General features: G+C 49.4%; 2 protein-coding genes across 2 annotated transcripts; one reads left to right on the forward strand and one right to left on the reverse strand.

Moving 5' to 3' along the window:
- Positions 1-246: 246 nt before the first annotated feature.
- LOC123358043 (ras-related protein Rab-17-like) lies at positions 247-14,919 on the forward strand. The gene is made up of 6 exons (XM_045000837.1): positions 247-312; positions 2,399-2,492; positions 5,647-5,798; positions 7,180-7,305; positions 12,086-12,179; positions 14,868-14,919. The coding sequence occupies exons 1-6, from the start codon at positions 247-249 to the stop codon at positions 14,885-14,887; spliced, it is 552 nt and encodes a 183-aa protein (XP_044856772.1). The 3' UTR covers positions 14,888-14,919.
- Positions 14,920-20,806: 5,887 nt separating this feature from the next.
- LOC123358044 (prolactin-releasing peptide-like) lies at positions 20,807-26,605 on the reverse strand. Its single transcript, XM_045000839.1, has 3 exons — positions 25,491-26,605; positions 23,393-23,553; positions 20,807-21,303 (listed from the first exon to the last, which is right to left on the reverse strand). The coding sequence occupies exons 1-3, from the start codon at positions 25,571-25,573 to the stop codon at positions 21,140-21,142; spliced, it is 408 nt and encodes a 135-aa protein (XP_044856774.1). The 5' UTR covers positions 25,574-26,605; the 3' UTR covers positions 20,807-21,139.
- Positions 26,606-27,478: the final 873 nt, after the last annotated feature.

Here is a 27,478-nt window from a genome sequence, read left to right on the forward strand (position 1 = left end):
ATATATACACCTGCCCCTGGAAATTTCCACTGCTTGCATCCGAAGAAGTGGGTATTCACCCACGAAAGCTCATGCTGCAAAACGTCTGTTAGTCTATAAGGTGCCACAGGATTCTTTGCTGCTTCTACAGAACCAGACTAACACGGCTACCCCTCTGATCTTTAGAGTGTACGCAGCTAATCATCCGAGGGCCCTGGAGCGCACTGTCAATGCCTTTTGAACAGGGTTCTCTCTTCTTTGCAGAATATGGCCCCAAGAAGAACGCAGCAGGTGGGGGCGGGGCCATCCATGGAGCAAGCCTACATCTCCAAGGTGACAGGTTTCAGAGTAGCAGCTGTGTTAGTCTGTAACCGCAAAAAGAACAGGAATACTTGTGGCACCTTAAAGACTAACAAATTTATTTTAGCATGAGCTTTCGTGAACTACAGCTCACTTCTTCGGATGCATAGAATGGAACACACAGACAGGGGATATTTATACATACAGAGAACATGAAAAGGTGGAAGTATGCATAACAACAGGAAAAGTCTAATCAATTGAGATGAGCTATCATCAGCAGGAGGAAAAAAAACTTTTTGAAGTGATAATTAAGATGGCCCATAGAAGGTGTGAGGAGAACTTAACATAGGGAAATAGATTCAGTTAGTGTAATGACCCAACCATTCCCAGTCTCTGTTTAGGCCAGTGTTAATTGTATCTAATTTGCATATTAATTCGAGTTCAGCAGTTTCTCTTTGGAGTCTGTTTTTGAAGTTTTTTTGTTGCAAAATTGCCACCTTCAAGTCTGTCACTGAGTGGTTAGAGAGGTTGAAGTGTTCTCCCACTGGTTTTTGAATGTTATGATTCCTGATGTCAGATTTGTGTCCATTTATTCTTTTGCGTAGAGACTGTCCGGTTTGGCCAATGTACATGGCAGAGGGGCATTGCTGGCACATGATGGCATATATCACGTTGATAGATGTGCAGGTGTACGAGCCCCTGATGGCGTGTCTGATGTGATTAGGTCCTATGATGGTGTCACTTGAATAGATATGTGGACAGAGCTGGCATCGGACTTTGTTGCAAGGATAGGTTCCTGGGTTAGTGTTTATGTTGTATGGTGTGCGGTTGCTGGTGAGTATTTGCTTCAGGCTGGGAGGCTATCTATAAGCGAGGACTGGCCTGTCTCCCAAGATCTGTGAGAGTGAGGGATCATCTTTAAGGATAGGTTGTAGATCTTTGATGATGCGCTGGAGAGGTTTTAGCTGGGGGCTGTAGGTGATGGCTAGTGGCGTTCTGTTATTTTCTTTTTTAGGCCTGTCCTGTAGTAGGTGGCTTCTGGATACTCTTCTGGCTCTGTCAATTTGTTTTTTCACTTCAGCAGGTGGGTATTGTAGTTTTAAGAATGCTTGATAGAGATCTTGTAGGTGTTTATCTCTGTCTGAGGGATTGGAGCAAATACGGTTGTATCTTAGAGCTTGGCTGTAGACAATGGATCGTGTGGTGTGTCCGGGATGGAAGCTGGAGGCATGTAAGTAAGTATAGCGGTCAGTGGGTTTCCAGTATAGGGTGGTATTTATGTGACCATCGCTTATCAGCACAGTAGTGTCTAGGAAATGGACCGCTTGTGTGGATTGGTCTAGGCTGAGGTTGATGGTGGGATGGAAATTGTTAAAATCACGGTGGAATTCCTCGAGGGCTTCTTTTCCATGAGTCCAGATGATGAAGATGTCATCAATGTAGCGCAAGTAGAGTAGGGGCGTTAGGGAACGAGAGCTAAGGAAGCGTTGTTCTAAGTCAGCCATAAAGATGTTGGCATACTGAGGGGCCATGCGGGTACCCATAGCAGTGCCACTGACTTGAAGATATATATTGTCCCCAAATGTGAAATAGTTGTGGGTAAGGACAAAGTCACAAAGTTCAGCCACCAGGTTTGCCGTGATATTATCGGGGATACTGTTCCTGATGGCTTGTAGTCCATCTTTGTGTGGAATGTTGGTGTAGAGGGCTTCCACATCCATAGTGGCCAGAACGGTGTTTTCTGGAAGATCACCGATGGATTGTAGTTTCCTCAGGAAGTCAGTGGTGTCTCGAAGATAGCTGGGAGTGCTGGTAGCATAGGGCCTGAGGAGAGAGTCCACATAGCCAGACAATCCTGCTGTTAAGGTGCCAATGCTTGAGATGATGGGGCGTCCAGGATTTCCAGGTTTATGGATCTTGGGTAACAAATAGAATACACCTGGTCGGGGTTCTAGGCATGTGTCTGTACAGATCTGTTCCTGTGCTTTCTCAGGGAGTTTTTTGAGCAGATGGTGTAGTTTCTTTTGGTAATCATCAGTGGGATCAGAGGGTAATGGCTTGTAGAATGTGGAGTTAGAGAGCTGCCTAGCAGCCTCTTGTTCATAGAATCACCTCCAAGGTGGTTCTGCTGGGGAGCGCGGCCGTGGGAAAGTCAAGCACAGCCTTCTGCCGTGTGAAAAATGACATCAGGGAATCCGTGCCCACTGTGGGATGTGAGTGAGTGGCAGCAATGAACCAATCCTTTGGTGCAACACAAAGGGCCTGATCTGCGTCTCCCTTGTAGCAGGAGTGTCTCTGCTGAAGTCAGCGGAGCGACGCTAGCGTGAAGTTTGGTTTTGCTTACACTCTCAGGCCCAGCAGAGAAGCAGCAGGACGTCACTCAGCAGGCAGGGTTAGGGGCTCCAGCTGGCAGCTCTGGCGGCTAACGGAACGTGACCCAACAGACCCCCAATGTTACAGCCCGTGAGCGCGGGGTTAGTTTGGTTTCTCAGCTCAGGCACAGGACTGACAACGGCGAGATCCGGAAAAGTCTGGTTAAGGTGGCGCAAGCTGTGCAGGCTGATGTGCCCATTTTAAAAGCTGGGCCTTGTCTGATGCTGCTTTTCAGAGCTGGATCTTTAGGCACCAACCTAAGAAGCACGTCTGAAAAAAGTTAGGCCTCAGCAGCATCTCCTACTCCACCGACACCAGTGGCAAAGTGCCTTTGGAGTTCACTGGCAGGGAGGCTCAGGCCACAGGCAGGACACATTTCTCTGCTGAGGTAGATTGGAGACAGGAAATCATGAACAGGGGACCAGCAACACAGCTGTGTTCATTGTGGAGTCAGAGTGACAGCTAGCGGGTCATTGCAGGTAGTGCAGCATTTAAATAGGTCACCTCAGCGGAGAGTTTTGGTCTACACCTGCAGTTCTGAGTAACCCAAGAGAGTGTTCACCATTTACTATTAAATGTTATAGATTTTCCCCTCTGCGTTCTCTCCGTGCTCTCCCCCTAGTCCTGGCTCTCCCAGCTGCCCCCACAGAAATACTACCAATCACACTGCATTATCTCTGGATGGGTGCCAGTCCCAGTCCCGGCGCTCACTGCGAAATTGCACCATGTTCTTACTCTCGCTGCAGAAACTGACACAGGCGCATCCTGGAATCCTAGGAACTGCGCTTCAGAGTCCGATCTAGTGGGTTTGGGTTGGAACCACCCCTTGTATAATTCCTGGGTGTCAGAAAAACAGACGTAACACTCTGTTCTGCCCTGTTTGTGACAGAGGACGTATGACAACGGAGCCTCCAGCAGCTCTGCCCATGATATCGCTCCAGTCACTCTAGTCAAAGCAGCCCATCTAGCCTCTCCAATGTGATCAGCAAACCTGCCTTTGACATTTTCCTGGTGTTTCAACAGAAACCCACTCACACTAGAACTAGGTGAAATTTCAGCTGAAGATTTTTTCTGAAACAGCTGCAGAGCCAGGGACACCACCACATTTTAGGAGTTCTTGGTAACAGTGTTCATGTAGCCAGGTTGGTCCCAGAATATTGAAGAGACAAGGGAGGTGTTTTATTGGACCAATTTCTGTTGGTCGAGAGGACTAGGGTGACCAGATGTCCCCATTTTATGGGGACAGTCCCAATATTTGGGGCTTTATCTTATCTAGGTGCCTGTTACCCTCCACCCCCATTCCGATTTTTCACACTTGCTGTCTGGTCACCCTAGAGGGGACAAGCTTTTGAGCTTTACAGAGCGCTTCAGGGTCTGGGTAGGAAGCGGAGTATTTAGCTGTAACACTCCGGTTCCTTCCTCAGACCTGAAGAAGAGCTCTGTGTAGCATGAGAGTGTGTCCCTTCCCAACAGAGGTTGGTCCGAGATAAGATCTTATCTCACCCACCTTGTAAATTCATGGTAGTTTCACTAAATCGTTAAAAAAAAAACTGAAAAAAAATCACGTTTCATTTTTTTTGTTTGAAATGACTTTCAAAAATTCCTTTAGTCTTATTTAAAAAAAAATTATTTCGAATGGTCAAAGTTAAAATAAATGTTTCATTTGACCCAGAATAAAATTTCTCTCGATGTAGAGTCAAAATCTTTGAAACATTTCATGTGGTGTTGGACTTGCAATCAATTTGGTTTTGACTTTTCAAATTGCCAACAACAAAACCAAACCACCATTATTCACCCAGTTCTGCTACGCGCTCCCATCATCAGAAGCAAAAACATTCATCTCAGTAGGCAACATTGGTGGAAAACATGGCCTTAGTTTTTATTGGAGATGTCAACACAGGGTCAGTTAAGTCTCTTTAGGAAGTTTTGCAAGCTTACAGACCCTGGTATGAGCTAGGGAGGCCATTGATGTTCATAGGACTGATCCCCATCTGTTAGATGTTGACTTCAATGGAGGCAAGGCCAATTTACATAAGCAAGGATCTGGCTCGGTGTCTTTACTTCAGAAATAGGCAGAAAGACCCTTTTCTTCCTGTTTTAAAGAAGGGCCCCGACCTTTGCCAGGAGAGTGGGGATGGAGGCCCCAAGGGGTCTTCCACTCTGCCACACAAACCAGGCAGTCACAGTGCCTAGACCAAGGAGTGTGGTGTCATTCGCCAACGTTACTTGGCACTCAGAGAAAGCTTCTGTCCCTCCCAGGGCTCTCTGGAGAGCTTTGGCTCTGTACTGCCCCCTCTACCTCAAGCCTGTGTATTTGTCAGACAATCTGGCCCTTAACAGATGGCTTCTGCCTGTCTACTGTGCACAGCCGCACATTTGAGCTGCTATAGCACTTTCAGACCAAGGATCTTCAAACATTTTGCAGACATTTGCTGGCTTTCGCAGCACTCCAGGAAGGTGGATTTTAATTAGACCCATTTTCCATCTGGGCAAGCTGAGACAGAAAGGTCATACAAATCAGTGTCTGGGAGATTGCAGTATTTCTGTTACAGCAGCACCCAACAGGGGCCAGGCACTGTACAGCTGGATTAGAACTCAAGACTCCTAATTCCCGCCCTGCCATCACATTTCCTCCAGCTAGACAGCTGCAAAATCAAAGCTTGCTAATGCCACCAATATTGATGGACTGAGCAAGAACCATTGTTCTCATTTCTCTTCCCCTCCCCATCTCCCAGCTACACCCTGCTGACGTGCATTGGTGTAGTACCGGACTGTTATTGGGTAAGACCAGTTCACCAGCCTGTTTGTTACATTGCTTTTGGTGAGGGAGGGGGTGTTTTAATTCTCTCTCTCTCATCCTCCCTCCCCCCGCAGCCCTTTTCAACTGAATCTCGACACCCATCTTTCACACAGATCACCGAGATGAAGGTTAACATTAATTAAGGAGCATGCTATGGCTTTCTCAAGGAGCTGTCCCATCTCTGTCGCTTCCAGGTTCTTTCTTCACCCAGCTGGTATGTTTAGAGACTGCCACGATCAAGCTTGTGATCTGGGACACTGCAGGACAGGAGAAATACCATGGTGTTTGCCATCTTTATTACAGGGGGGCGAATGCTGCCCTTCTTGTATTTGACATAGCCAGAAAGGTTAGAGCAGCGATGGCTTGTTCTCCTGCCTCTCTCCTCCAGAAGGGTTTGTCTTTATCTTTCTAAAATATCCCAACTGAATCTTGATCATGCAGCCACGCCGCTGGTAGGCTGCAATAGTTCTAGTGTAGGGTCGCTTCCCAATACGTCTCCAGACATTTCAACCAAGACTGCTTTTTCCTGCGCACATCACGTAAGGGCTACACATCATGGGCAGGTTTATCCTTCTCTTCTGGTAAAGATGGGTGAAGACATGCAAGGAACTGGTACAGACATTTCACTGACAGTGGACAATAAATGCTCACGCTTTCCCCCTCAAAGCCAAGATTTCTCTGTCTACCCCTGCCTCCCAGCCCAGTCCAGCTCACCAGCCAAGTAGGTAATGAGGGAGCATCACTAAGTGCTCTTTGTTCCCCTACCCTCATGTAACCCACACACACCTGGGTGTGGCGTCCTGTCCCATCTAGTGGCACCAACACCACTTAGAGCAGGGGTAGGCAACCTATGGCACGGGTGCCGAAAGCGGCACGCAAGCTCATTTTCAGTGGCACTCACACTGCCCGGGTCCTGGCCACCGGTCCGGGGGGCCCTGCATTTTAATTTAATTTTAAATGAAGCTTCTTAAACATTTTAAAAACCTTATTTACTTTACAGACAACAATAGTTTACTTTATATATTATAGACTTATAGAAAGAGACCTTCTAAAAACATTAAAAGGTATGACTGGCACGCGAAACCTTAACTTAGAGTGAATAAATGAAGACTCGGCACAGCACTTCTGAGGTTGCCAAGCCCTGACTTAGAGAGAGATAAAATGAGTTACACTAATGTCTGTTTCTGATGGACTGTTCCAGGGGGACATGTCGCATGATCTCCCACTACGTTATGAAGGTTTTTTCCCTTTTACTGGTAATACGCAACACACAGGAATCGCAACACCGAGGGCCATATGTCTGTATTACTGCCATGGTAGTTACAGAAGGAGGAGACCATAGGCTGCTGACGAGTAACATCTTACAGTAACAGAGCTTTATTGAAGAGGTAGACCAAGCTACTAAGAATCCTTGCCCCATCACAAGAGAGCCCAATCACCTCAGCCCATCACATGTAGGCTGGGTCTACGACCCACTGGGGATCCATGGTGGTTGGGTCATGTCTGATGTAGGAGAAGTCATCCTTGGCTTTGGGGAAGCAAGTATATTTAGAGCTGATTCCATGCTGAGTAGTGCTCCTAGCATCACTATCTGTCAAGTGCATTACCCATTTGTTTCTACCATTTTTACCCCTCACCTGCCAGTCTCCTTTGCGCCATATGACAGCTGCTGAGTATCAGTTGGTTTAATGTCGGTGTGTGTGTGTGTCTCTCTCTCACCTTTCCAGGCAACTTTTGCGAGAGCAAAGCCATGGTTGAGGGAATTAGAGAAGGAATTTCTTCCCGATGAGCTCGTGATTGTTTTAGTTGGCAATAAGATAGATCTTGCTGCTCAGCGGGAATTCACCTTTGAGGTAAGTGCACTGCAGTAAGATCTCAGCACTTGGCAGATTCTCTCTTTCAAAAACACCACGGCAGCGTGTTCCCCAAGTGCTGCACTTCAGGCTTTCACACTGAACAGTTTATAAGTAAATGTTTACGTGAACGCCATTCTCCTAGCAGTGAGCAATATAGCAAGGCCCCACTGGCTGCCAGCGATGTTAGAGGTCATAAATCCCATTTTGCCATCTGTTTCAGCTACTAACTTTTTTGGATCTTAGAGACTTTTCTGAGCTTTGGTGGGTTTGTTCAGAGGGTTCACAGTGTGCATCGGTAGGTTTCCATGTCAGACAGAATGTTCCCAGATGTTGCTTCAAAACTTGCCATCGACGAGTCGATGCAGAGAAAAATACATAGCTGCTTTGAATTATATTAAAAAAATTCAGCAGCCTCACTAGAAGCTGATGCTGCATCAATGAATGAGAACTGCATGGGACAAAAGAAGCTCGAGGGTTTAACTCTCGGATCGGTGTCTGCACTCCTCTGTTCTTTCCTCTCACGTTGGCACCATAATCGTAGCCCTGACCTCTCATGTCAGCTATCGCAATTCCTGTATCTTCCAGCTTTTTAAGAAGCACATTTGTCATACCAGCTCCTGTAGTATCATCAATGTCAATACATTCTAGAAAATGCTCTCTGACAGTCACCATTGCAAGGACATTTTCACTAGGTTCTTCTCTTGTTACAAAATGCACCATTAAAGTCATTTATTCCATATGGCTGATGTTAGGTGTGCAGCCCAGAAGTCAACTGCTGCAAATGGACCATTTTGAGTACCACTACAAATTCTTTTTCCCCTCTCCTGCCGGTAAAGGCTCACCTTAACTGATCACTCTCATTAGAGTGTGTATGGTAACACCCATTGTTTCAGGTTCTCTGTGTATATATCGCTTCCTCTTGTATTTTCCACTGCATGCATCCGATGAAGTGGGCTGTAGCCCACGAAAGCTTATGCTCAAATCAATTTGTTAGTCTCTAAGGTGCCACAAGTCCTCCTGTTCTTTTTAGTAATATCTTGCTGACTTCAAATCTGCCACAATCTTCTGTTTGATTTTTGTTACCAGTAACTATATGATCTCATTTTGAATGGTTTTTCCAAGGTAGTGGTGTATGTACATTTCTTGAGTGGTGACTCTTCTTAGATGCTCCTGGAGTACAGCATCAAACTCAGCCATCAGCGCCACAGTTTTAAGGAAGTTTCCATTGTTTGGCCCAGACAGCTGATCTGAAGTGCTAGGTTTTGGGTAGGAAGCATTTTCAGAACATTTTGCCAGTACAGAGACTCTGATGCAATCTTCTCTTGATGCTGATCATCTAGGGTGGCCTTTAACCTTGGTCTCATCTCAAGCTCTTTCCACCTATGCCAGACCTATGCAATGCTCTCTGGTGATTTGCTGCCTTCTCATGGCATGCCAGATTTCTTGCCAGAGGATTTTTCCAGTCCTTTGTTTCTGTAGCACCCAATGTGGCTGGAACATTAGACTGGAAGAGTTTGCAACAAAAACAGTATGCAGCATTCTGGGTTTCTGAATACATAAGCCATGGCCTCTCCACTTTGTCACCATTGGGGATTTCACACTAGTAATGTGTTGGATGGAAACTTCTATTTTCATTGTCTTTGGGGAACATGAAGTTTCACTTGCTGTGGCCCATGCAGAACAAGGAAGTCCCTCAGGCTACTGCTCAAGTGGGTCCACAGTCCTGGATCATCTAGACTTAAGGAACTAAACTCAGCAGCAGCTGTTTCTTGTGCCTCCACCACACTCTTCTCTGATCTACGCTTTTCTTCAGGAATGTGCACGGTTACAGCCATTTGAGATGGGAGATATGGATGCTGCAGTAGCTGCCAGGTCACCTGCACTCTGACTAACTGGAAGATCAGGCATCTCCTCACCACTCACATCATCACTGGGCCGGAAGGCTCACGGTGAACATTTGTGTCTATGTATCTCAGGAGAGCTCCTTCCTGCTTAGATAGAAAAGCTTCCTTTGCTTTCTTTCTTTTTCTGAATGCTGCCCCAGAGGGGCCTTTTCTTCTTTCACTCATGACTGCTGTTCTGTGCCAGCTAGAGTGGCTCTCAACACTCAATGAAAGGGGACAAATAAGCAGGCTGGTAGCAGGGCCTGAGTGAGGGAAGATATCAGCATCTTAAGGGCCTAACTGGCTCCTATTATGTCAGGTGAGTGCCTGTTCTCCTCAAGCGGGTTCAGGGAAGCAGCAGGAAACAGGAAGCTCCCTAAGAAGCTGGTGTGAATCAGTCCAGGCTCCTGGGGGTGCTGGAGAGGTACATAAGAGGCGCCTCCTCCTCTCTCTCCCTGCAGCTCCTGCTGCTTTCTGTTATTCTCGCTCACCTTTTCTCCTGCCTCCTGTTATGTCTCTTGTGCCCTCCTTCCTCCAGCACAGCCCTCCACCAGCTCTGTGCATCTAGGGCAGGGAGAATACATATGCTCCAGCACCAGACACATTTTCTACACTCTGGGTCCTAGTGGTGCCCGCCCACAGTCTGGCACCTGAGGCTGCCACCTCAGTTTGCCTCATGGTAAGGCCAGCCCTGGGAATGAATATCTGTGATTTCAGCTACAGAGTTGTTCCAAACATTTCACAGTGACGGTGCAATGTGGTGTTAAATTTCAAATGACATATTCCACATCACCTTTTAAATAAGTATCACTCACCACACTGGTGAGTGTGTCATGCCCGACAAGAGTCGCTGACACAGAGTAACAAACCACTAGTGGGCCTCTGTGTCAAACATGGGTAGGTCTTCAGTGCCGTTAACCCCCCACCCATCCACACACAAACCCACCCACTTTGCAGTGAGGGTGCAGAATAAACGATTCCAGTGCTGATAGGCCTCCAGTGTCTTCCCACAATTCCCCTGGTGCGCCCAGAAGGAGAGTGCGTGGAGTTCTCCCACAATCCCCTGGGAAGGAATTAGAGTGGTTCAGTGTACTGCAGCAGACAGAACCACGGGCTGTGCCTCCAGAAGCCAGAGCAACACGAACGGGAGTGCGCAGCACCAGTGGGGACACAATTTGGGAGGGAGTTGCCATGTGGCTGCTGCCAGCCAGGCTAGGCCAACTTTGGTGCCAGTCACCTGAGTTAGCTGCTTTGAAGACATAGAAGGGTGAAATATAGCTGGAACCGCAGGCTGTGTGTCAGCTGGACACGTGATCAATAGCACGTGCCCTTGCCTAGCACCATTTGATCATGCAGACAAAGGTTGTTGTGATGCCTCTTCTCCAGGGCTCTGGTGGGGGTTAGGACTGGCTGGAAAACAAGACTTCCATTGTGTGAGAAATAGAGGCACCAGGCAGAGCAGGGATTCAAACCTGGGCCTCCCACTCCCCCAGTGATTGCGCTACACACAGAGCTGTGGCTAGTCTGGGCTGGGGGGAGGGGGAGAAATGGGTTCTCACCCCAACGCCAGCCTGGGCTTGAAGAACGTTCTTGAGGAAAGTTGTGGAAACGTGCGTGTTTGGCTTAACAACACGTTTCTGCTTTGCCACTCCAGCATTTTCCAATAGAAACACGTTGGCAAAGAATCCCTGACCAGCTCTAGCGGAGAGAGGAGTAGGGTGAGCAGGGAGCAGGGAGGCTGCGCGCAGTAGCCTTATCTGCCAACTTCCTGACTTGTGGGCTTTAAATCTCAGCCCAGGAGAGCCTGTTAGTGCATCTACGGTTGCAGTTGTGCCCCTGCTTTGACCCGGTGGTATTAATGTGTTAACTCCTTTCTCCTCACCCACCCCCCACACACACTTTGGACAAGATCTCGCTCTGAATATCCAAACCAAGCCGTCTGCAAGGCTAGTGCATCCAAACCCGGTGAGCCAGGGAGTTTGAACAGGGTCCAGTCAGAGAGCGGCTGCAATGCCTTGAGCTGTGCAAGAGAGAAAACAAGCGTGGCCTAAACAGTTCGGCTGCAACCGTGTGCCTGGAACAGAAGGAGCGTGAGCTGGGGAAATAGGAAGCTTTAGGCTTCGCAGCAGAATCTGCTGGAATCCAACGGTGGCTCTATCACCGGACACGCTGCTCTTCAGAAAGGCGGAGAACTAAAGTCAGTGTAAACTAAGAGCTTGTCTGCACGAGTGGGGGTGCAAGGTCTAGGGTGCACTTGTGTGTTGTGCACTAACTGGCCCATAAGGACCTGCTGGCACGCACGGAGAGTTCCCTAGTGTGCGTCACTGCAGCACGCACAGGCCTGTTAGTGCACAACACACTGGAATGTGTCCCACTCCAGTGCAGACTAATGCACCATGCAGATGAGTTCTGAGCCTTAAGGCTCCTTGTACATCATTAGTCTGACAGTGCAAGCGCTGGAGCTAACGACGGGGGTACGAGGCCTTAAGGCAGTTTGTAGCATCCGGCTTGGAGATTTGTTCCAGAGCCACCCTTGCAAATAGCTGGAGATTTCTGCATGCTCCTCTTCCTACTTCTCAGCCACTAGTCAGGAGAACCGCAACTTGCCCTGCTACACTAGTGTTTGTGTCCATTCCGAGCTCGCTTCTCCAGGTTGGCATCATGCAGCCGTGTCCACACTGGGCAGGGCCCTGTCACACCTGCGGTGTCTAATCATACAGGGAGGAGCTGTGCCTCCCTGCCAGGCCTAAGGACAAGAGCCAATACCTTGTAAAAGGAGCCCTTATTTCCACCACTTTCCAGGACATTTCCCAAGCTGGATGTGATTACCGTGCAGAACACACCTACGTCTACTTTGAAATAACCCTGTTTTTGTACCTTCCCCACCCAACTAGGAGGCGGAGGAGTTTGCAAAGAGTGAAAGCTTAACCTACATGGAAACGTCGGCAAAATCCAACCACCAAGTGACCGAGGTGCTTATGGCCATAGGTCAGTTCCAAGTGAGAAGCCGCTGGACAGGTAACAGCACTGGAGAGGTCTGTGCCAGCTCTCTGCCTTGTGAGCGATAGCACTGCACCGCTTGTCTCCTCCCAGTTGCTCAGGGGCAATTAGGGTTGAGTCACTTGACCTGAAGAGGTCCAGGAACTGGAAAGTCTTTACTGTGACTGCAGCAGTGCCTTGCCTCTAGGCCTAGACAAGAGGTGACGGGTACACTCTGGCCTGTCAAGCCTCACAGCTGCCAAGAGCGAGCGAGACAGATCCAGAGCAGTGGCTTCCCCATTGCAAACACAGACAGGCTGCCCCCCTGCTGCCCCCCCCCAACTTCTGAGACAAGCAAACTTCTGGAGTGGTTCTGCCTTTGCCGCCGGGGTGAGGGTGGAACCTGCTGAGCGCTGAATGGGGAGGAGGTTCACCCCCCTTTGGAACACCAGTCACTGGCCCTAGCAATGGGGAAGTGGGAATTTCTCCCCACTCCCCAGATTCCTCACTGTCACTCCCAGAGGATCTCTTCTCTCCGAGACCCATTCCCCTTGGCCCCAGTTATGATCCCCAGACAAACCAAGCCATGTTGCCTTCATCCCTCAGGCCAGAGATCAGAGGCCTCACCCAGGCTGGAAAACAAGATCCCTGCATCCTTCTTCCTTAGGGGGTAGAATAAAGCCCTCGAACCGGCTAGGACAGTGGCTCTCAACCTTTCCAGATTACTGTCCCCCTTTCAGGAGCCTGATTTGTCTTGCGTACCCCAAGTTTCACCTCGCTTAAAAACTACTTGCTTGCAAAATCAAATATACAGCTGTGTCGCAGCACACGACTACTAAAAACTGCTTACTTTCTCTTTTACCATCATTAATTAGAATATAAATATTGTACTTACATTTCAGTGTATAGTGCACAGAGCAGCATAAACAAGTCATTGTCTGTATAAAATTGGAGTTTGTACTGACTTAGCTACTGCTTTTTAATGTGGCCTGTTGGAAACCTAGGCAAATATCTAGATGAGCTGATGTACCCCCTGGAAGAGCTCTGCATATCCCTGGTTGAGAACCACGGGGCTAGGCAACAGAGCCAGAGGCTCAGCTAGACTGACTCAGCCTCGCTCCACTGGACTGGCCCAGAGAGTCTTTGAGGTTTCTTCTTTCTTCAGAGGACAGACACATCCAGCCCCCTCCCAAGAACCAGTTATGCCCAGAGACAATCCCGAGTGGTCAGTCCTCCCTTCACACGAACGCCGACTACTGCCAAGCCCCCAACGACGCTGGTTTCATGGGAGGCTAACCAGAACCAGCAGTTTGCAGACACTTCTGGCGAGCCGTTTCTTCCCCACATGCAGGCCTGGAACCCTGGGGCTCTGTCCCACCCATCCCACTTCGCCTCCTGGGCCTCCGATACGTAGCTTACCCCACAGATGTTAGCCAGCTGACCCTGTATTGCCATATGGGGATTCAAACGTGGGGTATGCCTCCCCCTTGACCCTGCACTAGTGCACAAATGGCAAACCGCTGCCATTACCTTGGCAGTCCGTGAGATGGCACTAGAGTCTTCTCATGTTTGTTCCTATTAATGAAACCGCTTGGAGAAAGCTCTAGAATAATAGGACACAACGGCAGCAACAGATTCCACCTACAGCATATCATGAACCAATAATAAGCATTTACTACCCCATAGATATTCTTGGTCCTTAAGAATGCTAGCAGTTTGAGAGTGACAATTCAGGAGACACCTAGCACCCATCTTATGCCAGTTTCAAGTTAGGGTCTCCTACTTCTACTTCCTTTTTAAAAGAATTTCACTAAAGCTTATAGAGATGTGATTTGCACATCATCACCACCATTCTATCTGATAATGGGATTTCCTACAGACAACTTGGTGCAATACAACATTTGCTGTCCTGAGATGTTTTTAGGGGGATGTCCATGATGCAGGTGCGGTGGAATCTGTAGATGTTCTAGGGTGGGGAATGAAGAGGTGTATGGGAGAGTCCTGAGGGAGGGACCATTTTCCAGAAAGAACAAAGGAGCATGAGGAAAATTGTGGATGGAAGTTTGTTAAATAGTAAGTGCAGGAGTCCTAGGCCAAGAAACATATGGGTCTCAAGGTAAAAAAATAGGAAGTTAATAAAGTTAAAATGTAAACTTAACTTAAATCAACATTATAAATAAGAACATACCGGGTCAGACCAAAGGTCCATCTAGTCCAGTATCCAGTCTTCTGACAGTGGCCACTGCCAGGTGTCCCAGAGGGAATGAACAGAACAGGTAATCATCAAGTGATCCATCCCCTGTTGCTCATATTTAGATATTTTAAATCTTAATAAATTTAGAGGGGCAGATCCCCAGGCCTAGCCAAATAGCACATGAGGGATGGAGAAAGTGGCTCCTAAGGTTCCTTTTCCTCTCTCTCTTGCTTGTTGTGGGTCAGTCCTTGGCATAAATTGAAAGAGCCCTGGGGCTGCTGTAAGTTTCACCCCCAGGAACCATTCTGCTGGTTGGGGATCGGGCCACACCCCAGCCCACTGCTGATGGGAGGGGGACACAGCAGGGGAACCCCTAGCTGCTCCATTAGCGGATGGAAAGTTGCCCTAACAAAGTCAGAGCAGGGTCCGAGTATGTAGCACAAAATGTTACAATAGCTCAGCAGAGAAGGACCAAGAATTTCTTATTCTGAGTATTTTCACAGCTCCCGAGTTATTGAAATAGGAACAACAGAAGGAACCAGCCCCTCAGCCTCAGCCCTGGAAGAAGTCACGCATGGACCTGCGAGAGCCAAGCAATCAGACTAAGAAGTGTCTCATGAACTAAAGGAAATGGCAGACTGACCTAAGGTTACCATCAAGTGTGTTTTTATTTTGCGGGGGGGGGGGGGTGAGGAAGGAGAGGAGGGAGGGAGGGAGGCTGGCCCTCTGTATTGTGTGCAGGCTGCATGGTTCTAGGGGGCAGCTGGTGAGTCAGACTGTGATTATTGCTTTTATTTTTCATTATTGTCAGTGTTCGATTGAAGAACTGTACGAGAGGAGATATTGCCGAATGCAAGGAACCTGACAAGCACTGCAAGTCTCCTCTCGCTTGTGTTTGCTCAGTGTTATCATTATACAAGAATACAGTGCAAAGTAGCTTCACAAATAAAAACAGCAAAAAGGAGGAGGAGTCTCTCCCCCCCCCTTCACCTTTGCAAATTCTATAAAACTTTTACAGAGGCTGTTAACATTAAGGTCACCCAATCATTAAATGCAAGACATGGAATAGCCAGAACATGCAGCTCAAGTTTAATATTGCCTTAAGAACTCATGATTTTGTCATGAGTCTTGTGATTTTTGGGGCGTTTGTTAAAGCTTCAGCTGCTGGAGTCGAATGATCACTTGGGAATCTTTAAACAAACAACAAATCCAAAACTAACATAATCTGGACCTCCTGGTTGTGGAAAAAACCGAGAACATGAAACAAGCACACCCTGAAGGTCCAGAAACCAGATTGTAAATAAGGAGACTCTGAACATTATTTAAAAGTCTCATGAATTTCTGGGAGGAGATGGGGGCTGATTTCTCATTTGAGTACCTGGGATTGGCAACACTTCAATAGTATAGATTTAAAGAAATAAACCAGGGCCTGATTCTCCTCAAACTTACACACTTGCAACACTAAAGCGAATGGCGTTAACTTACATTGGTGTAAATAAGAGAATCAGACCTTCTCACTTAGGCCACGTCCACACTAGAAACTCCAGCTGGCACAGTGGTGCTGCATCTACACAAAAAGGGTTTGCCAGGATGCTACCCAAGCCCAGCAAACTTTTTCTGTTGCAGACTAGGCAAAAAAATCAAATTTTGTCTTGCGCTTGTCAGGTAACCAGTTTACTAACATATCTAACCTTGTTAATTTCAGCACACTTAGTTGTGAACTGATCACCGATGCCTCAATGCTAAGGGCATGTCAAGATTCAAAGATCATCTACTTGTGAATTCAGCAAAGAGTCCTGTGGCACCTTATAGACTAACCGACATATTGGAGCATGAGCTCTCATGGGTGAATACCCACTTCGTCGGATGCATGTGTATTCACCCACAAAGCTCATGCTCCAATACGTCTCTTAGTCTATAAGGTGCCATAGGACTCTTTGCCGCTTTTACAGATCCAGACTAACACGGCTCCCCCTCTGATACTTGGGAATTGTCCCTCTGAAGAGAGGCAGTAGTTTTAGTGTGGCAGTGGAAGGTGGTGGTGGGGGAGGTGTATTCTCTTACATCCGAGGAGCACAAAACAGCTGAAGGGACTTTGCTCAGGTTTACTGAATTTTTTACCTAAGTTCCAGCGGAGACCAAGCATGGAAAGCTTGATCTGAAAAGGCACAGGATCATGAGCTTGTGAAAACGGACTAACTGAAGCCATTTTACCACCTGAGCTACAGTATTTACACTGCAGCCAACGTTGCAAGATAAAGCCAGGGTGAGATGTACTGTCGATAGGAGCACTGCACATGCAGCGAGAAAACACCCCTGGAAGGGGTCACAGCTGAGGGTCTACAGGGCATTTGCTATAACCAGTGCTCAAGACTCAGTGAATTGGTTCAATGACACCACATTTGGGAAGTGCAGGGGCTCATTTCACTGCAGCTGTAGCAGCCACCAGCCAGTCTCTGCTATTTCAGGAGGGTGAAGTCATCCTCCTGTACACATGTGCTTACAGCACGTCACATGATCTCACCGCTAAACTCCTGCTGTTGCTTATACACATCGTCCCACCCCAGACAGACTCAGCCCGGGGGAACCGTTACAGAGTTCCATGGCTGAAGTATGCCACATTGACTCAGCTGGGGCTGAACCTAGTAACTTCGCTTGCATGGTGGTGGGTGCACCGCAATTAGTTACTGACAAACGGCCACACTCCCACACCGAGGTGCTGCATCTTGCAGCTGGTTTTGAGCTTCATTGCTTTGCAAAGGTGTCAATTGTATACGAGCTTCTCCTCTAGACAGACAGTACGGAAAACTTCCCAGCTTGCTTCCCTATGGCAGGGTATAGGGAATTCAGAGGCCATCACTGGCTTCTGTTGAGATACAGCAAGGGGGGCCACCTTGCTATTAGCATCAGACATCAACTCAAGTATTACAGACAAGTGCACTTAGCACCACATGGAGAAAGAGGAACCTCCCATCACCTGTGTTGAGGCCAGGACAGCTCCTAGCAGTGTGCAGGCTTGGTCCTGGATGTGTCACACAGGCATGTCAGGCGCCCCCATCCCCGTAGTGTATTTTCTCAAGGAGCCAGGGTGGATCTGTTTTGATGGTGGGCTAAGCATGCTTCTCTCTTCCCCTCCTGCTTGGGTGGCATATTAGCCCCCCTTGCAGTGGGTTTTGTTGTAAAGACACATTTAGAGGCATGGGGCAGTTCACACCTCTCAGGGTGGTTGTTTCTGGCCATCTGCTGGCTCAAGCCAGGTCTACACTACAGCCTTCTGCCAGCATGGCTGGATCGGGGGGGGGGGGGTGACCCCTGTGCCTGCACCAAGCCTGGAGTGCCGATACACAGCAGAACTGCACTTCCACTGGGACAGCTTGTTTCCCCTGCGGCGGTGGGGAGAGTCTGGAATAATCCATGGGGGCAAAGCCTTTCAAGGGCAGGCCAGACCCCAGGCAGACATCGCCACGTTGGTTAGTCTCAGTTCACATTTTCCATCCACTGCCCTGCAGCCAGGAGGGTCAGAAGTGGGACCCCAGGAGCTGAAGCCTTAGGCCTGGGTCTATAGTTTGTCTATGCACTGATCTGGCTCTGGGAAGTGAATCAGCCCTGCCTCCAGCATAGACCTGTCAGGCAGAATCCATCACCCACATCCCAGGCAGCTCAAAACCAAAAGGGAAGGGAGAGGCTTATCTGAAAGGGTCCTCAGGAGACAGGCCACCCTCCAGCAGGAGCAGATCACTGGCTGGGCTCTGGGTCACTCAGAGAATCCAGGGGTTTGTCTAAGAGGAGGAACTCCTAGGCTGCTGCCTCTTCCTGCTTAAATACCTGCCCTGCTACGCCCAGCTGGAAGCTGGCTGCCTCTAATTGGCAGGCTGAGCGGGGCCTCTGGGGCCTGGCTCCCTTTGCAGAACATTAACCCTTTTCCTCTCTGATTGAGCGTGGGACACATTCACCCCAGCGCTGACACACTCCAGAAGCCTTCTCAGCCCCTGGGCGGTCGTTCCATTTGCTTCCTGACCAGCAGCCTCACTGTGCGCAAGGCTTGTGTCACTTTTGGAGGCGGAGAATTTCCCCCTCCCCCGTCAGTGCAGTGACTCCTGAGTTACCCTGGGGGGAGAAAGGGGAATCGGGGCCCCTAATTATGGGGTAGTTGCTGCTTTCCCCGGCAGCGGCTGTTCATGCTGCAGGAGCTCAGGGCTGGGCTTTCTCCCTGGGCTTCTGTTTCCCCGCAGGCTGCACGGTGGGGCTCTCCATGGTCAGGAGAAGCAGAGGCCTGTGGGCAGCTCTCAGCACCCAAGTTGCTCCCCCAGAGGCCAGAGCAGCCTCCTGCCTCCTCCTGTGCTGCGGGCCCAGCAGCCCCCTTCCTCGCCCGCTCCAGCCCTCTCTGCCCCGGAGCCGCCTGAGAGCGCAGCCAGGGGAAGCGCCGGCCGGCTGGGGGGGCAGCTCGTGTTCCTTCCCGCCCGGGGAACGTTCTGTGCCTGCTGAGAGCCCCTTCCCCCACTCGCCAGGGGTCCCGCACGCTGTCTCCTGCCACAGCCCCGCAAGCCAGGCTCTGCAAAGGGGCTGCCTGCCGCCCAAGCTGGTGCCTGCTGCCGCGGGAGCCGCCACTTCAGGGCTGGGCAACAGGCTGCCACTACCCCCCCGCCCGCAGTAACCAGGCTGTTAGTGTCCGGTCACTACGTCTGACCGAACACGCCAGGTTCCCTTTTCAGCTGGACTTTCCGGTCAGAAACCGGACACCCGGCAACCCTCATTTCTGATTCTGTGCTAGCGGCTGCGTATTGCTCCCACTGCCAAACGTGGTGCGAGACTCGTATCCCCCTTTTCCAGAGGCGCTTGTAGCCCCACTCAAGCCAATGGCGCTAGGCCGAGTTTCACCCGCAGCGGATCTGGCCTACTCCGCAGTGTTTCTCAAGTACCCTAGCGCAGCCTGGCACTCCGGGCTGGCTGCCAGTGGGCCGCGGACGGCAGGATAGCAGCAGGGAGCTCAGCCCAGCCAGCTCAGTGCGGGACAGCAGACGTGCATTGTTTAAAAGGAGAGCAGGGATATTGTACATGGCAGATTGGTGGAAGGGGGAAGTCAGGCCTACGTGGATTCAGCAGAGGGTGACCAGATGTCCCGATTTTATAGGGACAGTCCCGATATTTGGGGCTTTTTCTTATATAGGCTCCTATTACCCCCATCCCCGTCCCGACTGTTCACACTTGCTGTCTGGTCACCCTAAGTCAGCATCTTCTAGACTTTTAAGCCAGAAGGGACCATTAGATCATCTGGTCTGACCTGACTAATAGGCAAATCTCATGCAGAGCAGCATGGGTGGCCCGCAGTGAGTGACAAACAGAGCTGGGAATTAGAGACGCCAGCTCAGGCCTCAGCAGAGCAGTAAGAGTTTCTTGTCCTAGGAGGTGGGTGGAACTCCACAGATGCGCAATGGCAAGATGTCAAGTATCAGAGGGGTAGCCGTGTTAGTCTGGTTCTGTAGAAGCAGCAAAGAATCCTGTGGCACCTTATAGACTAACAGATGTTTTTGCAGCATGAGCTTTCGTGGGTGAATACCCACTTCTTTGGATGCAAGCAGTGGAAATTTCCAGGGGCAGGTGTGTATATATAAGCAAGCAAGAAGCAAGCTAGAGATAACGAGGTTAGATCAATCAGGGAGGATGAGGCCCTGTTCTAGCAGTTGAGGTGTGAAAACCAAGGGAGGAGAAACTGGTTCTGTAATTGGCAAGCCATTCACAGTCTTTGTTTAGTCCTGAGCTGATGGTGTCAAATTTGCAGATGAACTGGAGCTCAGCAGTTTCTCTTTGAAGTCTGGTTCTAAAGTTTTTTTGCTGCAGGATGGCCACCTTAAGGTCTGCTATTGTGTGGCCAGGGAGGTTGAAGTGTTCTCCTACAGGTTTTTGTATATTGCCATTCCTAATGTCTGATTTGTGTCCATTTATCCTTTTCCTTAGAGACTGTCCAGTTTGGCCGATGTACATAGCAGAGGGGCATTGCTGGCAAGATGGCTGCATTGCATGGCATTGCATGGCATTGCATGGCAAGATGGCTGCCATCTGGACTGTGCAGAGCAAGCTGTGTGGGGCCTGCTGAAATGGCCATCTTGATTCGCCAGCGTATTACTCCTGCTGGCATGACACATGGGTCAGGGGAGTAGGGCCAGTTATATTCCACCTGCTTTCAGATGGATTCAGAATCCAGACTAAAACGCTGGCTCCTCTGCCCGGTGATCACGTCAAAAGACTTTATTGTGTGGAAGAGAAATTGTTCAGGAAGAGAGACGCAATCTCAGGGGAAAGTGATGCCACTCGGTTCTAAAGATCCTACGGCCCAGGAGAGTTGAGACAAGTCTGATACGTTTCAAGTCACAGCAGACACGTGCCGGGCTCGGTTTCTCAATTTTTTTAATTATTTTTTTTGGTTTGTATAAAAGAGCCCATGTTCTAGGAAGATAATTAACATGGGAATTTGTATTTCTTTCCCCCAGCAATTTTCTGGCACAAATCATGTTAGATTGAGAGCAAAAGCCAGAGATGGGGACAAATGGGGAACAGGGGAGAGAAAAAGAAAAAACAGACGAGAGGGAAATTGTCTGCAAAAATACTGGAGTTATCAACTGCTCTTTGGTTTCTATCATTTATAGCCAAAGATACTGTACATTGAAATGAGACCAAACATTTTCATGTGCCTAGAAGAGAGGCTGGGATGTGGAAGGGAGAGAGGAGAAGGGTCTTTTCTTATCATCATTCAAATTCATTCTTTGTCTTGGCCATTTCATTCATCTTGAAGGGATTCACTGCTTTCTTCTAGAGGGAAGCAAGCTTGCCTGTGTCCATAGCCCGACTTCCGGGAGCTCTCCACGACAGCTCTCCTCCGGCCAAACCGTCCCACGGGTCTGATCCCACGCCCCGTGTACCAGGAAGGGTCGATATCAGGGTCTAGAAGGCAAAGGCCAGGAAGTCTTTAGAACGTGAGGCTGAGGACTAATTCTCCTGAGCATGTGTCACAGCCACCTGCTTGGGATGGAGAAGGAGGGACTTCCCGAGCTAAAACCATGGACTGGTCCAGCTGGAGGTAAAGCTCCCAAGCTATAGGCTGTGATCGCTCATATCCTCTGTGGCTCAGGCCCCGACCTGTAACATACACTTGCCAGTGGTTGCATCTGCCTTGTCATTGCCGGTGGTGAGCAGGTGGCGTGGCCTTCGCTTATTTTAAAATGACAATGTCTTTTGCACAGTAATGAAGGAGGGAAGGGGGTAGCCATACAGAGGAGGGACTGGGTGACTCAGGGCACTGGGAATGGGGTGCATCCCTCTTCCCCTGTCTGGTTCCCGTTGTGCTGGGCCTATGGAGAAGCACAGGACTCGATTCTCCGGGGACTGCCGTCCAGCCCCTTCCACAACCACCGCTAAAAACCAACAGCAGCACCCTGAGCCACGCAGCGCAAACAGGGCCCTGCTGGGGTGACGGGAACCAAGGGCCACATTCTCGGCTTGGAGCAGATCCTTTGAAATCAGTGGGGCTCCGCTGATTCACAGCCGCTGAGGATCTGGCCCATGTGCTTAGTTCTCTGGCTCTGCAGTGACTCACTTGCTGACATGCGACCTGTGCGTCCTCGCGGCAGTTAGAACATGGGCTTTGTGCTATGAGCACGTGGGGCCCCGTCATCCTGAGACTGCCGACAGCCCGGTGTGTGTATAGGCTGCCCCACCACCAGAGCACCAGGCAACTCCATTGCCCAAGCTAATTCAGGTGGGCTGGGGAGTCAGGAGAGCTGGGTTCTAACCCTGCCTGTCACCTCGAGAAAGTCACCGCCCCTGTGTCTGGTGTGTTTATATTGCAAACTCCTTCAGGAAGGGCTGTTACTGCCGGGGTGTGCCTGGCGCTTAGCACAGAGCGGCCTGATCGCGTCGGGTGCCACCGGGTGCTGCCGTGACACACGTTGTAGGAAGAGATTTGCTGGACAGGCTGATTAAAAACTGCAAGTTTTTGAGTTCTGCTGTCTGGACAGTTCCTCTAGACTTTTCCTGGCTCATGGAACCTGCAACGCGGCTGGGCCAGGAAACTCCGTCTGTCAGCCCTTTGTAGGCCTTGCTGGGGAGAACGGCCTTCGGGGTGGGCGGGAGGAAGGGGGTTAAGAGATGTAAGGAATTGTTTTGGAGTGTCTGAAGTCCCTCGAAAGGACCGTTTTGAAGTCCAGCTCCTGGACTGAGCCAGAGCGGAGTGGCTGGGTGTGTGTGTGGGTGGATTGGGTTGCAGAAGATGAGAGGGAAAATGCAGAGGCAGGAGGGGGAAGCTATGTGGAGCAAGAGGGGGATTCTGGAGGGAGAAGAACAAAGCCTAGATAATGAAAGGACAGAAAGCTCAGCCATCTCACGCTGCAGCCGTCTAGCCTGGCAGTAACCCGCAATGTTGCACGTTCACCGGCAGAGGGCGCTGCTACACAGGCCCGAGCACACAGGGGCTAGCAATGACAGCCTTAACCCAGAGGCCTTTTCAAAAACTTTTGCTGCATTTGAACAACTCCAGGTGTTTGGGGTCAGGTTGGGACAAGTCCTTACACAGGTGTGTGCGTGTGTGCAAGGGGACCCTGCTCCTGCCATGCCAGGCCCACGCCCGGCTGCGGTCAGTGTGCACGGGGAGGTACAGGGAGGAGGCAGAGCGACTTGAGGTGCTCTGAGTGCGGGCAGGCTTCATACGCGCCCAGCGCTGCTCCTGCACCTCGGCACTACACGCTGTTCAACGCCTGGGCGCTCTGGAGACTCTCCACCCTGTGACTAAACCAGGCTCTGAACATAGGCTACCACGGGAGAGAGACAGGAGAAGCCTCTCTATTAAACACTGACCCTGCCATGCCACCCACTGATACCGTCACCGACCTCCTAGGCTCTTCTGTGCTGGATCCAATTATCTGGGGGAGGGCAGAGATAACGGGGGTGGGGGGGCAGCAGAGCCATTTGGGGTGGCTCTGCGCCAGTCTGCACCAGCTGAGGAGCTGGCCTGGCTGCTGCAGTTACAGGGACTTACTCCTGATTTCCATGGATCGCTCGTGGAGTCGGCATTCGGCTTTGGGCAGGGCCAGACAGGTGAGCAGCAGGTCCATGAAGCAGGCAGCCAGCAGTTTCATTCCCTTCAGCTCCCCCAAGGCTTGTGGCTGGTGCCGGAATTTAGCAAGGTGTGAGTCCAGCCTGCAGAAACAGAGACCAGGAGAGTTAATGAGACCTCATCTTGGGTGGGGGTGGGGTGAGCAAATCAATCCACTCTCTGGAGAGACACCCGCTGAATAACAGGAATTACAGCTGTTCCCGGGAAACTGGAGCAAACATGGAAGTGCCAACGTTTTGAAACGGGTTTTTGTTCCAAATTGGACTGAAAAGCTGAAATTTCCCGCAAAATAAAAAATTCCAAGATTTTTTAAAATTTGGAACCATTAAAATGTTTTGTTTAGTTAATGTCAAAACAATACACACTATTAAACCATCAATCTTAAATACATTACAATTAATGGTTTAATATAAAAGTCAAAACGAAACAAATCAAAATGAGGAGATTCAAAACACTGTGTTTTGACTCTATCAATATGAACCACTTCAACATTATCGAAATGAAACCAGAAAGTCAAAACGGTTCATTTTGGTTCTTTATGCATCCAAAATGTTGTCAGAATTGACACATTCCCGCAAAATAGTTGGACTTTGACAAAACTGCATTTTCCAATGGAAAAAAGGTTCCCCTGAAAGTGTTTTGTCCAGCACCAGTGGGAACGGATGCATGATCAGCATTGTCAACCACACCTTAGTCATTCTAAAGTCATGAGTCAGGTCCCCCCAATCATGAGATGATGAGATATATATATATATATATATATATATATATACACGTTTCTTTTTATTTGCCAGTCTGGTTTCTGAGCTGCTACAGTGCACTTGAGTTATATTTTCAAGCTTTTCTCCTCAGCCAGTAGAGCGAAAAACCATTTTTGATGAAAGCCAAGAATCTCGTGCGATCTCTGGATTCCGAAAACTGGATAAAACATCTCGAGAGTTGGCATCACTCTCAGCAGTGAGTGAGTAGTTGCCTTTTTGGAGCTGCAACTAAACCTGAAACCTAAACTTACCTGTGAAACCACACACAGGTGCCCACATGATTCCACCTCCTCTGTGGGCATGTAACCGGGCGGCTTGCCTGGGTTCTGGAGTCTGGGCTAAGCCAGGCCGGAGTACAAGAGGAGCCTCACCTGAGCGGATGCAGGTGATTTAATATAAGAGGCAGCAGGATGCAGCAGGTGTGTGGCTGGTTGAGAGGGAGGAAGGAGCAGGAGGGCAAGCAAAGGAGCCACAGGGCTGAGACCCGGCGGCTTTGGGTACAAGACTCTCTGGGGTGCTTAAGGGGCCCATAAGGGGCTGCTAGAGGCAAGACACTGCAGAGGCATCCCTGGCCACAAGGGGGCGCTTGCGCAGCAGCAACACTCTAGGGCAGAAAAGGGCAGTGAAAGGGCTGCAAGCCGGACCACCAGAGTGACACAGGCACCGATGCCTTGAGCTGGTAACTGCATCTGTGACATGGGTCCAAGGAGCTGGCTGGGGTAGAGGCAGGTGGTGGTGGGGGGGGGCGGACAAAGGGGGCAGTGGGCAGGCCAGCATTGTCCCATCCATTTGCATTGCTCATGGCAGAGATGTAACACAGCCAGGGCTAATACGTTTCTGCTGCTCATCCATCCGTAAAGCCGTGGAGTAGCTGCTGGCTTTGGAAGTGCTGGCAGTGGGGCCACTGGGGAGATCCGTGACCTTTGCTCCCTCCATCAGGGGTGTTGGTGCGAGTGAATGCCCTGGGCCCAGAGTTTTGAGAGTACTCTGCCCTGGAGATGATTGAGCCCTGCACCAAAAGCTACATATTTTGAAGGCACCAAGGACCATAAAAACTCTCTGAGCCCTCGTCATCTCTGGCCTCGATCCTGCAACCTCCTTTCCAGGCCTCCGCGACAGCCAGGTCAAACCCCTCCCTCCTGTCTCACGGCTGGGATTGTCTTCTGACCTTCTAGCTATGACCACGTCACCCTGCTTCCTTGCAGTCGGTTAAATGTCTTGTTCTCACTGTTAATGTCTTTCATGGCTCGGCTCCTTACCTGCGCTTCTTTTTGTCTGAGCCTACTGCCTCCACTCTGCCGACGATGCCGACCTTGTCGACCTGTCTGTCCACTTCTCCCATGCTTCCCAGGTGCAGAGAGTTCCTGTCCCAACTAGCCCTCACAACTGCCACCCCAGGCCTCCTTCTCCTCAAGGCCTACTTGTGTGTCACGAAGCCACTGGTGGTGACAACTGCTAATGGCTCATTAATGGACAGTGGGGATCGCCCAGAGTATTTTGTGCATTTGTTTGCATCTCATAATTTATTTGATCTTGTAAGAAGACTCAGACCCATCTACAGTGCACATTCATCGGCTATGCACCCTTCGGTCACCTTATCTGTTGTTCCATCACCTCATTCCCTCACATTGTTTGCTACGCTTGCTCGATTGCTTTTGACTTTCTCTGGGTGTGTCTTGTGGTAAGTTGGGCCCTTACCCTGCAAGCGGCTGTGTGTGACCAGAACCCTGCATTGCGTGGCCAGGGTCAGGACCTCAGACCGAGTTCATCGGGGCCTGGTCTGTCTTTTACCGTGTGTTTGCCACAAAGGGGCTGTGATCTGATTGAGGGCCGTGGGCACATAAAGAATCCAACACACCTCCTCTGAGCACAGTTAGAGGCATGTCAAGATCTTAAGGATCATAGCACAACTCTCCCCCTCTGTCCATCTCCTGATGTGCTACCTGGAAAAGTTTGAAGTCAGGGAACAACCGCATCCAGTATAGTGTCCTAAGCAGACTGTCAATTCCCAGTGTGTGTAGACTCATAGACTTTAAGGCCAAAAGGATCATCTAGTCTGACCTCCTGCACATTGCAGGCCCCGCAACCTCACCCACCCAACTCCTGTAATATTTATGAAGCACCAACAAAGTGCTTTGCCTAGAAATGAAATACTCCTGTCATCCTCCCTACCCCCTCCGCTGTTTATTTTTCTGCCTTCCTCTCTAGGAGCAAGGGGTGAACTCCTGCCCCTCTGGCCATGGTTACTGGAAATGGGAACAAAATGTTTTCCTCATTCCATAAAAGTATTTCAATATTTAAAATTTTTTCCCCATCCTGACTCGGGATGAGAAGTCAAAATCTCAAAAATTTCCTGAACTGAAAATTTGAAAAAAAAAATCAGTTTGGGTCAATCAAAATGTTTCATTTTGATCATTTCAAAGTGTTTTATTTCAGTTTTGACTCTTAATTTCTTTAACTATCGCTAGCTGAAATTTTGAAATGAAAAGTTGTTTAGGAATCAGAACTTTTCATTTCAAAAAATGCCAAAATGAAACATTCTGAACATTTTCAAAAAAAGTCAAGTCAAGAAATTAATCAAAACTGACCCTTTTGCATGAGAAATTTTGGTTTTTGAGAAATCAGCATGTTCTGATGAGAAACACTGAGTAAAAACCATTCCCGACTAGCTCTGATTGCTCTTCCTTTTCGTATACTCCTTGGTGAATGACAATAAGACATTGTAAGAAAAGAATTGCTTTGAAAAGCTTCTTGGTCTATTACTTCTGTTCATTGTTATTTTCTATCCAAGTTACTGACCTGCTTAAAACACTGAAGTGGTTCAGAAATAGACAGATGTCTTCAGCCTAGGAAATAAATGACCAAGTCATCTGGCTGCGTGAGGCATCAACACAAGTGTAAGTGTTCATTGTAACCTCCAGTCTCAGTGCGAAGTCCTACTACCTTGTTAATTCTTTCCCTAGCACATCAGAGAGGGCGTTTTGGAAGCCATTTCTTATTGATGTGAATAAAAAGGAAACTCGTGCTGGGGGCAGGCCGGCTGTCATTTAATGAAGCAATGGTTAGAAAAATATAGGGGAAGCTGTAGGGGATCCAAGCTCTGGCCCAATGAGCCCACGTGCATGACTAAGGCCAGCAGAACTTGAAGCTGGGTGGGCTAGTGGTGAGACCATTGGGCTGGGGCCCAGAACTGGTAGATTTCTGGTTCTGGTTCTATCGCTGACCCTTGCCAGGCCCTTACTCTCTT

The sequence above is a fragment of the Mauremys mutica genome, unplaced genomic scaffold, assembly GCF_020497125.1.
Source record: "Mauremys mutica isolate MM-2020 ecotype Southern unplaced genomic scaffold, ASM2049712v1 001336F_np12_obj, whole genome shotgun sequence".
NCBI lineage: Eukaryota > Metazoa > Chordata > Testudines > Geoemydidae > Mauremys > Mauremys mutica.

Bases quoted from the DNA above. Each gene is read 5' to 3' on its own strand.
- LOC123358043 (XM_045000837.1), top strand. From the start codon at position 247: ATGGCCCCAAGAAGAACGCAGCAGGTGGGGGCGGGGCCATCCATGGAG. The intron at 313-2,398 runs GTGACAGGTTTC...ATCACCTCCAAG, and splicing joins AGCAAGCCTACATCTCCAAG to GTGGTTCTGCTGGGGAGCGC. The intron at 5,799-7,179 runs GTTAGAGCAGCG...TCACCTTTCCAG, and splicing joins TATTTGACATAGCCAGAAAG to GCAACTTTTGCGAGAGCAAA.
- LOC123358044 (XM_045000839.1), bottom strand. From the start codon at position 25,573: ATGGGAGAAGTGGACAGACAGGTCGACAAGGTCGGCATCGTCGGCAGA. The intron at 23,554-25,490 runs GTAAGGAGCCGA...CTGTTTCTGCAG, and splicing joins TCAGACAAAAAGAAGCGCAG to GCTGGACTCACACCTTGCTA. The intron at 21,304-23,392 runs GTAAGTCCCTGT...TTTGCCTTCTAG, and splicing joins GCGATCCATGGAAATCAGGA to ACCCTGATATCGACCCTTCC.